The 13931-nt window shown below is 46.3% G+C and overlaps 1 protein-coding gene across 1 annotated transcript in view; it reads right to left on the bottom strand.

Moving 5' to 3' along the window:
* The window catches only part of SLC25A43 (solute carrier family 25 member 43), a 34460-nt gene extending 21750 nt beyond the window's left edge, over positions 1-12710 (bottom strand). Inside the window, exons 1-3 of the mRNA XM_029240941.1 lie at positions 12420-12710; positions 5752-5993; positions 2176-2348 (exon numbers count right to left, since the gene is read on the bottom strand). Coding sequence (XP_029096774.1) covers positions 2176-2348; positions 5752-5993; positions 12420-12694 — 690 coding nt within the window. The 5' untranslated portion in view covers positions 12695-12710. The remainder of the gene's footprint in view (positions 1-2175; positions 2349-5751; positions 5994-12419) is intronic.
* Between the last annotated feature and the right edge of the window lie 1221 nt (positions 12711-13931).

The raw sequence follows: 13931 nt of genomic DNA, 5'->3' as shown, positions 1-13931 counted from the left end.
TCACAAATGTGAAAAAATACAAGCGCTTTCACTGTGGTGTTATCACACTGAAGAATTAGAAACAGCCTGAATATTAAAAAACAGAAATTGTTATTTATGGAACGATGGAGCCAGAGATTGAAGTTGTATTGCCACAAACCAAGGAATGCTTAGGGCTACCAGAAGCTGGAAGAGACAAGGAAGAATCCTCCCCCAGAGCCTTCAAAAGGGGCATGACCCTGCCAACACCTTGATATTAAACTTCTAGCCTCCGGAACTTTGAGAGAATAAATTTGTTTTTTATTTTTTTAAGTTATGGCACATCCATATGGTGGAATATATGTGATAATTAGAAAAGATGCTCTTAATACTTGATGGCCTGAGGCACTATCCATTATAAAATAAGTGAAAAAAACAGATATTAATTTTTATATATAGTAGGAATGCAGCTTTGTGAAAAATAACTTTCCATATGCATATATACTTATATTTATGCACACACACATATGCATACACATATGAACATACACAGAAGTAAAACTATTAATCATCATAATGCATAGGTGTTGGGCTTATAGGTAATTATTTTCTTTTTTGTATTTTTCTGTATTTCCCAAATTTTCTATAATCTATGTGCATTCTTTTTTTTTTTTTTTTTTTCCGGTACGCGGGCCTCTCACTGCTGTGGCCTCTCCAGTTGCGGAGCACAGGCTCCGGACGCGCAGGCTCAGCGGCCATGGCTCACGGGCCCAGCCGCTCCGCGGCATGTGGGATCTTCCCGGACCGCGGCACGAACCCGTGTCCCCTGCATCGGCAGGCGGACTCTCAACCACTGCGCCACCAGGGAAGCCCTCCTTATTTTTTAATTGTGGTAAAACACACATCATAAAATTGACCATTTTAACCATTTTTAAGCGTATGTACATTACTCTTAAAATGAGGAATAATGGCTTTTATAAATAGGCATGCACTAAGCAGGCTTTAAACTTGCATCTACGTTAAAATTACAATAACGTTGACAATTTAAAAAATGTGTTTGGACAAAGGACAGGGAAGGAACGCAACCCAGACAGATGAAAAGTTTGATGGATTGGAGCAGCAGAATTGGGTGTAATCGTGATGTGTATTGTTCTGAGGCAGCTTTTCTTTATAGGTTGAGATAAGTACTTGTGGGCTTTTTAGTGCTGAGGTAAGTGAGGCCTGGCCTGGCCTGGCCTGGCCAAGAAAACCACATGGGGAAGCCGGAGGCGGGGCGCGGGCACTGAGATAGCAGAGGGACAAGTTAGAGACATGGGGAAAAACAAACTCAGTGGGGACTGATCATTTAAAATTGGATTCAACTCCCCCAAATGAATATCCAAGCAGCTCTTCAGGAATACATCGATTGTATAAATCAAGATTTGCCCGGAAGAGGCCAGAGAGGCAGGCAAGCCTGTGGATGTGGAGTCTGAAGGGAGGCTGGTGGAGAGTGAGCAGGGTTCAGGGCAGATGCGAAGCCTTGCTTGATTCTGAGTCCACCGACTCCCACCCCTGCCCTGTGTGGACCTGCCTGTAACCCCCAACCTTACTTGGACTACTCTGATTTTTCTTTGATCAAAATCGGCTGATTCTAGGCTAAGCCAATTCCTCTCTTTGAGACCTCAGATATCAGGCTTTTGTCTCTGTGGTCTGTAGAGAAACTGTGAGTTTTCCTAGGTAACAATTAGGAAAATGCAGGGCCAATCCCACTAAGACACCGGCCCATTTCAAATGCAGTTACTTCCTCAGCAGGGGAATCAGGGACTACTGGCCCCTTGCTATTGATAATTCCTGGCTTATTTTGGTTCTTTCCGTCTGTTTCACTGAAGTATGGACAGGCTATGAAGTCAAGGGTGCCCTGTCCTCGCTGTGGAGGCCGCCTTGATGTAACGGGCAGTGGCAGCTATGAAGAGAGGAAAGAAAAGTGCTTTATAAAAGACCTAAAAAAGCAGAGGATGGGAATGGGGAGGCGGCTTGGGCTCGAGTCCATTGCCCTGAGGTTAGCAGCAGAAATGCCACAGAGTGAGGGTTTGCAGAGTGTTTGTATGAGCAGTCACGAGCTCCTTGGAAACCTGGCATCGCTCAGGCTTCATGTTCTTTGCTGTTGTTACCCACCCACAAACACTGCAAGCCATCCCTCCCACATACCCACAAAGCCCCCCAAACATAACTCTTCACCTGCATCTTTCTCTTCACCGTGTCGAAGGGAAAGGAGAGTGTCTGGGTCACCGCGGCAGCCAGGCAGACATTGGCGAAGTTCTGGAGGAGAGAGAACCGATCTCGGGGTCCATTCCAGATTTTCTCCAGGTTCATGTAAACTAGAAGGGAGCCGGCAGAGAAAGGGAGAGCACCTGAAAAACAAGGCCAGGGAGAGGCTGTGATGTCTCAGGAAACACTGGCTTGAGAACATAAATGCCTGTGGGGAATCCAGGGAAAGTAAACAGGACCGGCTCTGGGCTTGTTAAACAAGTCACTCCAACCGAAGCAGCAGGCACTTCTTGGGTGATGATAACGTGCTATATTTTGATACGGGTTGTGTCATTGATCAAAACGCATGCATCAAAAGATTCCCTAAATATTTGTGTACTCTATGTCGATTTTACTTTTAAAAGAGCCATAAACAAATATTGAACTCTAGTTAATGATATGCATGTTGAAGGGTTGAGGGATGAAGTGTATTGATGTTTGCAACTTACATGGAAATCATCAAAAAATATATGACTGATGAATGGTTAGAGGGACAGATAAAGCAAAACATTAATTGAAGGAGCTGGTATATGGTGGGTACATGGGTGTTTCCCATGTTTAATTTTTAATTAAAATTTTAACTTTTATTAAAAATTTAATAAAAATTAAACATGGGAATGTTTAATTTTAAAAAATTAATTTAATTTTAAATTTAGTGTTTTTTTAAAATTAATTAATTAATTAATTATTGGCCGTGTTGGGTCTTTGTTGCTACTCGCGGGCTTTTCCCTAGTTGCGGCGAACGGGGGCTACTCTTTGTTGCGGTGCATGGGCTTCTCATTGCGGTGGCTTCCTTTGTTGCGGAGCACGGGCTCTAGGCACGTAGGCTTCAGTAGTTGTGGCTCGCGGGCTCTAGAGTGCAGGCTCAGTAGCTGTGGCGCACGGGCTTAGCTGCTCCGTGGCATGTGGGATCTACCCGGACCAGGGCTCGAATCCGTGTCCCCTGCATTGGCAGGCGGATTCTCAACCACTCAGCCACCGGGAAGCCCCTCCAATTCTTTTTTTAAAAATGTATTTTATTGGAGTATAGTTGATTTACAATGTTGTGGGAGTTTCTGCTGTACAGCAAAGTGATTCAGTGATACATATATATTCTTTTTCATATTCATTTCCATTATGGTTTTTTACAGGATATTGAATATAGTTCCCTGTGCTATACAATAGGAACTTGTTGTTTATCCAGGCTGTTTCCAATTCTCTTAACTTTTCTGGGTGTTTGAATTTAAAAAAATAGAGTGTTGGGGAAAAAATTCACTCCCATGAAAAAAAAAGTTAGTGGGCAGTACTTAATCAAGTTTTGGAGACTAGGGGGGACCTGATCTCTAGCTGAGAAGGAAACATTCTGTGAAACCTGAAGAGTGAGGTAGTATGAGATGTGGCCATATCAGGACTCAGTGGGTACCCTGCACTGTATGGCAGCCTCACCTTTCTAGGAAAAGATGGTGAGCAAGTAGTGCAGTAGTTGGCACCTTGAAACTTACAGAAACTTTGGGAGCAATCTGAAGTTTACGCAGGGACTAAATTTCTCCCTCAAAATGAGATTTAAAAGAGGGGCTAACACTAGTCGGGTTACTCATCTTTAGAAAAATGTAATATTTATTTAATAAACACATTAAAAATGACGCACCAACCCTACATTTTCCTTCATTCAGAAAACATCTGTGGAGCTTATGCTATGTGATGGGCCCTATGCCAGGTGCCAGGAATATACAGAGGTGTAAGTAGGCTAATTCCTGGAGATGCTCACCATCTAGTGGGAGAGACAGACAGATGACATATGCCATAGTAAGGGGGCTATACAAAGTGCTTTAGGTACACAAGGATCAGAGGGATTAATTTTGCCTGGGGGAATCAAGAAGGACTTCACAGAAGAGAGAACTTTTCAACTGGGTGTTGAGGAATGAGTAGGAGTTCATCAGACATTGGGAGAGCAGGCAGAGGGAACAGCATGTACAAAGAGAGTGGTGTTTCCAAGAAATGCAAGTATTTCTAGATGGCCAAAGCAGGAGTGCAGGTAGAACGTGACAGGAGATGAGGTAGGAGGGGCTGGCAGGGCCAGGTCTGAAGGATCTAGTATGCCACAAGGAATCTGGGCTTTTCCCTGTAGCTCACAGGAGTCAGTGAAGGCTTTTAAGGAGGGCAGTGGAAAGAGGTTGGTGAAATGATCAACTTGCACTTAGAAAGATCATCACACCCTGGCAGCAGGGCACAGGGCGGACTAGGGCAGCAGAGACCCAAGACTGGGACTAGGAAGGAGCCTCTCATAAGTGTCTGCAGGAAAGATGATGATGAGAGTGTGACCTATGACAGAGAAGACGGGGATGGAGAAGGGGGCAGACTTGAGAGTTAAAAGAGGTGAAATTGACAACACTTGTGGCTGAAGTGGGAGTGGAGTGAGAGGAGGAGTTGAAGTTGAAGTGCTTCTAGGTTTCTTCTGGCTTGGGCCACTGGATGAAAGAAAGGCGGTCTCGTTCATTAGGGAACACAGGAGGGGGGCAGGTGTGCAACTAACGAGGCCATCAGGTTTACTCTTGACTTCAGTAAGCCAAGGGAGCATCAGGTGAGGGTGTCCAATAGCAGGCATTTGTACTGCCATTGGGAAGTGGTAGTAGTCAGTGGTTAAGAGAGAGGGCTCTGGGGTTATATTGCTAGATTCTTCCACTTTCTATCTGTGACCTTGGACAAGTCACTTAGCTTCCCCAAGCATCTATTTCATCTGTAAAATGAGGCTTAAATGAGGAACTGTACGCAAACCATTTAGCACAGTGCCTGGCACATAGTAAACTGCAATAGATGTTAGTCGTTGTTATTATAGAGATGAGATTGGGAGTCATTAGAGTATAATGATGCTTGTTCAAGCCACTAGTTTAGATGAGGCCACCCAGGGAGGGTATGGAGGGTGAGAAGAAAGCTAAGGCAGGAGCTGGGGGATAGTGACACACAGGGGGCTGGCATCGTCAGATGAGCCAGATAAGAAAGAGCTGCAGAGAGGTGGGAAAGACATCTAGGAGACAGTGGGGTCCTAGAAGCCAAGTTTCCAGAATAGAGTGATCGATCTCATCAAATGCTGCAACAAAGGTCAGATAAAAGGCAAAAGTCCACTGGACTGGCAATTGGGGGTCCTGGTGACCCGTAGCCCTGGCAAAGGTTCCAAAGAACACAGAAGCTACAGTTGCTACCCTGGTTGTGTTCACACGTGTACCGATGCATGCAGAGACTCTTTCCTGCAGTCAGATGGGGAGTGTGTGGGACTGTCTTCTTATCAATTTGTGCTGAGACACATGCACTCTGTCCTACTCCCTCCCTGGGATATAACAGACCAGAGTTAGGAGTGGGGTATATGGCTATGGAATAGAATGAAGCTAATGGACTCTGTGTGGATTGAATCCATATGACCTTGAACTCAGTAAAATGGATTTAACTGGTTACCAACAAAGGTATACAAGTCATTTGCATGTATCAAAGAACACAGTCTTTTCTTGGACAAGGTGAAAAGTTCCATCTTACCTAAAATAGTAAGGGAAACCCCTCGATAAAGGGCCAGGAACCCTTCCTGTTGATAAATAGTAGAAAAAGCATGGAGGATCCCCCTGTAAGATGGTTCCAGCATGTTCTGCACAATTAACCGGGTTTTGATGAGGTCTGTAGGATATGTCACGATGGCGGAAACCATGCCCGCAAGACTCCCAGCCATGATGGACCTCCACTGGGAGATGTGGCCCAGGTCATCCGTGAACAGCACAACAAACCTGGGAGAAAATAGGGAGAAAAGCCCCAGGGAATCAGCCACGGATTGTGCTAGAGTGCTCGATGCTACTTATTGCACCATTTCCCTGCATTTGGAAATGCTTTACAAAATGAAAATTACTAATGTATTAGGATTAATGAATAACACATTCAATTCTACACATTCAATTATGCTCATAGTAATGAATATAATTCTAGTTATATAAAATTAGCTGTTATAGTTTATATAACATCTATAAGGAAGAGATACCTAACCGTCTTATTTCTATCTACCCTAAGTCCTCACTTCATTTCAAGCATTTCCCCCTTTTATCTGCATAACTGTCAACCCTGGCTTGCCTGTGGGGTGTAAATGAACAGAAATACTTGGTAAATACGGAACTGGAATGTGCTCCTTTGATTCTGTTGCAACGTAAATGAAATTGCTTGAAACGATGACTTTGAGCATCCCTAGTCGTTGAGTTTTAAAAAATATATTGGTTTAATAATTATAAGAGAAGATGTGCCACCCCATCAACTGTCAGGGAAATAACAAATAAGAACAATAACACAATACCACTTCTCAACCAGCAGACTGGCAAAGATTAAAAAGTCTGATAATATCAAGTGATGGTGAGAAAGTGTGGAAACAGGAATGCTCACCCACTGCTGTGAGAAGTGTAAATTGGTAGGTCACTTTGCAGTATCTAGTAAAATTGGAAAAATGCCTACTTTCACCCCAGCAATTCCATTTCTAGGTGCATATCCTAGAGAAACTCTTGCACGGGTACATATGAAGACACATACAGCGTTGTTTGTAAGTGAAATCGAACCATCTAAATGTCTATCTGTAGGGGAATGGATAAATTGTAGAACAGCGATACAATGATACTTTAGTTAAAATGAATGTGCTTAGAACTATGTATTTACACGGATAAATAGTAAAAGCATAAAGCTGAGTGAAAATAGCAAGTTGTAGAGTGACCTATGGTGTATGATAACCATTTGCAGCCATCTCTGTATATCCACAGGTTTCAGGACCCCCTACGGATACCAAAATCTGCAGGTGCTCAAGTCGCTCATATAAAATGGTATACTATTTGTCCTCTCGTATACTTTAAATCATCTCTAGATTACTTATAATTCCTCGTACAATGTAAATGCTATGTAAATAGTTGCTGGAGTGTGGCAAATTCAAGTTTTGCTGTTTGGAACTTTCTGGAATTTTTTCCCCCAAGTATTTCCAATCTGTGGTTGGTTGAATCCATGGATGCAGAACCCGAAGATACAGAGGGCTGACTACACTTAAATTAAGAAACACATCCACAAAACCATATATTACACCAATCATGGATAGATATAGATACATATAAAAAAGTATAAAATAGACCCCCAGGAAGGTGGAGAGTGGATGGGACTGGGAATCAGAATGAAGGGGACTTCAGCTTTATCTGTAATATTTTATTTCTTGTGTAAAAAAAAGATACTTGAAGTATCTTTTAAACTAATTATCTTTCATGCTGTCAATTCTGCATGGTGGGTATATGAATGTTTGCTAGACTATTCTTTGTGTTTCTCTGCAGTTTCACAATTTAGTAAAGAAATGGCTTTGGGTGGACTTTTCTAAATGCAGAATAGAAAGCCACTCTGTTACAATCCCTCTTTCTGGAAGCAGTGCATCCCCAGGCATGAGGGCCTACCTCGGCAGAAATTGTTCTAAGGGGCCTTTTACATGGGGCACGTTCCCTGGCCAGGAAGCAAAGGAATTTTACTCATTCTTGCTGATGAGGACAAAATTTTAAAAAGGGCTTGGAAACCAGGAAAAATAATATTTTCTGTCGGAGGGTGGGGAGGGGGAGAGGGAGAGGGATAGCAAGGATCTGAATAAAAAGAAAGTGAACAGAGCTAGGCTAAAATAAAAGCATTGTATCTTTTTAAAAATGAGAGCATCCCCAGTTCTTTGGCTTTCCAAGCTCCAGTGAAGTTGTGTATTTCCTGCTTTTTCACTTTGGCAGCAGGCCAGGGCCCCCTCTCTGATAAACAAGACGAGCCAGAGTTCAGGTGAAACCACTGAAGGGGTTCTAGGACCGCTCCTTTGCTCCCAAGTAAACACTGGTCGATTAAAAACATCTCCTTCAAGCTGTAGGAAAGTCTGGACTTCATTCTGTCACCCTACCTTAACTGTACCAGCTGAAACAGTCATTTGAGTGAACCAGCAACCTTTTAAAGATGCAGGTAACTAAGCTGGCATTCACCAGTGGGCCTTCCGTCTGCCTCGGTTTCGCTGCCTGCACACTCCCTCTATCCTCCCTCCTCCCTCCCCTGGCCAATAAGTGGCAGCGGAACCTTAGCCAGGGGAGGGGAGACAGGAAGTGGAAATGCTTGGCTGGAGGGGTGGTCTGCAGCAAGCGGGAACCATCTAGAAGAAGCAGGAGTTTGAATGCCAAAAGAAACACCATTCATTCTCATTGCCTCCTCCTTATTCCCCATCCCGCTCGCCACTCCCAGGGCGTTAATGCATCCATTCCCCAGTCACCGAACATCCACACTGTGCCAGACACTGCGCTAGCATTCAGCATAGATCTTAAGAGAGTTCAACAGCCCTGCCAAAGAGCTGACTGATAGGGGCAACAAGAGAGGCATTCGGCCCTTGGTTCTCTGAATGACTTGATGAACGAGGACGAGGAGTTCTGTCTTCTATGAGTTTGTTTTATAATGTAGGGTCTTGCTATCAAATATACAAAATTAAAAAGAAGAACCAAAGCAAGTCCTTCCTCTCAGACTTTTACTATACGGAGACAAAGACTACAAATCGTTCCTCTTACAATCAGAGTCAAGGCAGGGCACCCCTGATAGGCCATCGATTACATCATCCTGGTCCCCACATCTTAAGTGCTTGTCTGACTGGGTGGGGCAGCAGCGTTCCCCTTTCTGCTCTTTCTCCCACTCCTACACACTGCACAGCAGCTTGTTCCAGCGAAACTGGATAAGCTGGTGAGCAGCAGTAACCCCTTCCTTTCAGGCACATGGATATTACACACACCCTGGATGTATGTAGGTAGAACTGCCAACACTTCAACCTAACACAAGTTAGCAGGCAAACACAAGCTCATGAATCGATTACACAATAAGGAAATTGTGTTGGTTATGAGCAATTTCAGAGTTTCAGGGACCCAAACCAATGTTTATACAGCTACACAAACAGTTGTGGCATAAAGTTGGGTGAGGGTCTACTATTTGATATATTTGAAAGCCATCCATAGTGTTAGGTTTTACTTGTTTAGCACAAGGACCTAGCTCCTAATAGACTCTACTGAGTGGATTCTTTTAACTGTAAATCCAAGTAAGGAGACACTTCAGCATCACAATGTTGGGCCGAGCCCTGCACTAAGGAGCTAGAAGACCTGGTTTCAAGCTCCAGCTCTGCCATTAATTGTGTTTGTGGACAAGTCACTGAACCACTCCATTTTCTGAACATTCTGGAGGTTTATGCTTAGTTCAAACCCATAATCATAGGCTGTAACATTACCCCCAACCAACCGTTTTGCAAATTCCTGGTCAGGAGGGTAGAGATAAATCAGTATAATGATGGCCCCAAGGTCTTGTCTTTACGTAGGAAGGCTGGCACCATGATTAATCAACCACTTTGCTGTCTATCACTGAAATATTTCTTTTGAATTTCCAGAAAGAAACTAATCTTGCAGGAAAAAATTATTAGCAAACCTCGCCTGGGTAACTGTCTGTTCTTCCTCTCCCACACATCTCCTCTTCTCCACTCTCACTGTCAGGTGCCCTCAGCCGCCACATGGACCAGTGCGACGGGTGGTCCTGCCACCCCCCACCCTTCCTCCTCTTTAGCCGTCCTCCACTGCTACCAGGTGACAATCCCTGCTGAATTGCTTTAATCACAGCACTCCCCCATCAAAAATCCCCCACAGCTACCCTTGCATTCCAAGTAAAGTCCAAACTCCTTAATCTGGCCCTCCAAGATCTCATTCCAACCTGCTTTTCTGGCTGTATTTCCCATTACAGCCAGAGACACACCTTATGCTCCAGTCACGCTGCATGCCTTCCCACCTCTGTGCCTTTGCTTGTGGCATTATCTGCAGTATCTTTCTCCCCATCTTTGACGGAAAACTCCTACTCATTCTCCCAACACCAAACTCCGATGGTTTTTCTCCACTGTGACATCTTCACATCTTCTCCTCCTCCTCCGTCATCAGAGGTGTGAATTGCTATAGCACTTTAACCTTAGCAATCACATGCTATGGACACACTAGTCTTATTCTTTTGCTCTGTAAGCTCTGGGGCACAGGGACCATGCCCCGTTCATCTTGCGTTGTCCCCAGCATCATGCACACCGTGGTCACTTAATGAAGGCAGAGAGAAAGGCAGCAGGAAGTAACAGGGCATGGGCATTGGAGTCAGAAGGCCAGGTGGTGGAGCTCAGCTCTGTCACTGACGAGTGGTGTGGCCAATCTGAGCCCAACTGTGCATCTGGAAAGTGGGCATAATACTTCGTGCCCTGTGGACCTTACAGGGCAGGAGGCAAGTGTTGTAAAAATCCAACAATTTACACACACACACACACACACACACACAGGAAATGGTAACTAGGTAGAGGTGATGGATACGTTAATTAGCTTGATTGTGGTGATCATTTCACAATGTATACATATATCAAAACATCAAGTTGTACACCTTAAACATACAATTTTTATGTCGATGATATCTCAGTAAAGCTGTTAAAAATCCAATGAGATGAAGTCAGCCCTCCGTATCTGTGGGTTCCACAACTAACTGCGGATTGAAAATATTCAGAAAAAAAAATTCCAGAAAGTTCCAAAAAGCAAAATTTGAATTTGCTGCACATCAGCAACTATTTGCATAGCATTTACATTGTATTTACAGCGATTTACACAGTACTTACATTGTATTAGGTATTATAAGCAATCTAGAGATGATTTAACGTGTACAGGACGACTGTATAGGTTACATGCAAATACTACTCCATTTCCTGTAAGAGACTTGAGCATCTGGGGATTTTGGTTGGGGGGCCGTGTCCTGGAACCAATGCCCTTCCGGATACGGAGGGATGACTGTATATATTCTAGATGGTTAGCAGCAAAGCCACAGTACTTAAACCAGCCTTTGAAGTTCTGCTTCCCTCCCCTTGGTACACATTCCAAAGGAGGAGTTCCATACTTTGTGGAGAGCAGAGTGAAGTGGGGAGAAACTGAGTCATTAAAATTCAGAGGAGAACTGTTTACAGACTGCAAGCCAGATGTTGCTGAGGGAAAGGGGGCTGGGGAAGAAAGAGAGCCTTGACAGAAATGCCCCACGATCTCACTACCCTCCCTTCCTAGAGAAAGAGAAGGCAAGTCTATTCCCAGGCACAGGTGAAATATGCACTGGCCTCGAGGACTCAGTGATAAGGAAGATTCCATCGGGCTTGTTTGTCAGCTGTCAGGTGAGACTGTCAGCTCTGGCCTCCCAGAGCCAAAGGCAAAATGCTTTGACTGTTAGCCTCCAAGGCCGACCTACGTGGTCAAGACTGTGGGCTGTGTTTCTCTAATTCTGAGCCAAGGCCAGTCTTCCGAGTTGGCAGTGTGCCCAGCGAACGAGGAACACGGGGAACATCCCCCCAGCTGCAGAACTACCTGAAATTGCATCATTATCGCTTTATTCTTTTAGACTTTGTTTCCAGTTAAAATGCAGGTATCTCTGAGCTCTTGAGGGAGCTTTAAGAGTCATCTGGCATTACCTCTTTAGATGTTTTCCTAAAATGCAGCTGTTTAGGGGGGAGGTGTTAAAAGCCCAAAGAAGGAGTCCAGGGAGCAGCGAGGTTGGAGCTGCTTGCAGTTTGGGGAGGGGAAGCTGCAGCCTCTGTAGGACCCTAAAGTCCAGTTTCTTGGGGGGTGGGGAGCGCCGAACTCCATGGCCTTTTTGTCGCAGTGGATTGGGCCCTGTGCCCCTACCAAGCACGTTCTTCTGGGGGCTCTGACACACTTCCATACACGCATCTTCAAAAGGGTCTCTCTCCCAAGCCAGCCAAAGCAAAATTTCCAAGTTGGCGGATGGTGGGAAGGATTAGGGGCCATCTCTCCGGAGATCTCTTCACTCCTTCCCTCCAAATCTCCTTTGGCCCCCTTCCACCTCCTCGCCCGACCAACCCGGTCAGCCTCTCTGGGCCAGAGCTGCGTCCCCACAAAACTGCACCCGGCGGGGCAGGAATCCCAAGAAAAGGTGAAAAGGAAAAGGTGGGGACTGCGCTTTGGAGGCCGGAGAGGTTGCCTTCTGGCCCGAGGGGCTCCCACACGCTCCGGAAGGGGGCTGTGGCGCGCCGCTGGCCGGATCCCGGGCACCCGGGCGGCGTCGGGCCGCGGGACCCCCGGCGGCGGCCTCCCGGGCCCCGGGCCCCGCCCACGCCGCCCGTGCCCGGCTCTTACTTGCGGTAGGCGGCCAGTTGAACGGCGCTGCAGGGGAAGAGGCGCAGGCAGGCCACCGCGTTCCCCTTCCACAGGGCGCGGGGCCCCTCGGCCCGCCAGACGCAAAGCCCCGCGCCCCACGGCCCCCGGGCGCGGCCGCGCACGACGCCGACCTGGGCCAGCACGGTGGCGAGCTCCAGCGGCGCGGTGAGGCTGAGGCTGAGCGTCCCCGCCAACCCCGCGCACAACAGCCGCTGGCTGCCCGTCAGCCGGCCGTCCCGCCGCCAAGTCGCCATCGCGCGTCCCCGACCCGAGCCCCGGGCGGCCAGCAGATCGCTTGGCTCGGGCCTGGGGCTCCCGGGCTCCGGTGCGGGGGGCGGGCCAGGCTCCGCCCGGCGTAGGGCGGACCCGCGGCCCGGAAGGGAAGCCGGTCCGCGCCCCGGCCGAGCCGGCCCGGGGCCGGGGCGGGGTTGAGGATGCCAGCTCGGGGCTGAGGCCGCGCCGGTTTAATGTCTGCTCTTCGGCCGGTAGGTTTCTGTTTGCAGTTGAGAAGGAGTCACCGCGTTTTCTCAAGGCCTAGCCCGCTCCACTTCTTGCGTCCTGAATATTCAGTGCCCCCTCCACCGCCTTTTTTCCTTTCCACGTTCCACCTCGCCCCCTTCCTCCCCTCGCCTCTGTTCTTATCCCTCCAACCTTTTTTTCTGCCCCAGGAAAAAGCCTTACGGATTTCCCAGTGCAGAAGGAAAAAAACCTTCTTTAACATACACACGATATCAGACACTTGAATTAGGCTTTTCATACATTTACTCCTTTAATCCTCAAAACAGCCCTTAGTAGGTGTGTCCTCATTTATTGCTCTCAGTTGGAGAGGCTGTAGGTGTGGTGGTTAGGGCCTGGACTCCAACATGCGTTAGAATCTTGGCTCTGCAGTTTACCAGCTGTGTGACCTTGAGGAAGTCACTCAACCTCTCTGTGCCACAGTTGCTTCATCTATAATTTCTTCCTCTAGGGGTTGTTGTAAGTATTAAATGAAAAATGATGCAGGTAACACTACAGATGTGCTAGCCATGATTAGATGTTATTTTACGGAAGAGGAGACCAAGACAGAGAGATTGACTTGCTCTAGGCACAGCTGCTAGACGCCATCAGGATTCAAATCTAGGTCGATTTTATGCCAACATCCACTACCAGCTACACTAACACGTCCACGGCGACTGTAGAGTGTCTCTCAACCATTTTCAGTGGTTCTGCGAGCTAAGGGGACAACAGAGGCAAAGAAGGGTTAGGAGTGACTTGGCCAGAGTCTAAGAAGGATTTTGATAATTTAAAAAATTCCAAACTTCTCCCTGTTTTCTCTACTTAAAAAGCCATATCAGTAATAATAGTGAAAAGGCAGTCTAGCAGTCCATTAGTAGAAGACATCCCAGGTACACAGTTGCTTTTAGGCTTGTATAGTTACTTTCTACATTTACTAACACACATGATGATAAAGGATCCTTTTCTAAACGGCATTGCAGGGTCTAGATCAAGAGG

The sequence above is a fragment of the Monodon monoceros genome, unplaced genomic scaffold (genome assembly GCF_005190385.1).
Source record: "Monodon monoceros isolate NGI ecotype Baffin Bay Population unplaced genomic scaffold, NGI_Narwhal_1 Super_Scaffold_22, whole genome shotgun sequence".
Lineage (NCBI taxonomy): Eukaryota > Metazoa > Chordata > Mammalia > Artiodactyla > Monodontidae > Monodon > Monodon monoceros.
The sequence above is the reverse complement of the archived record's forward strand: the minus strand, read 5'-3'. Positions and strand labels throughout refer to the sequence as shown.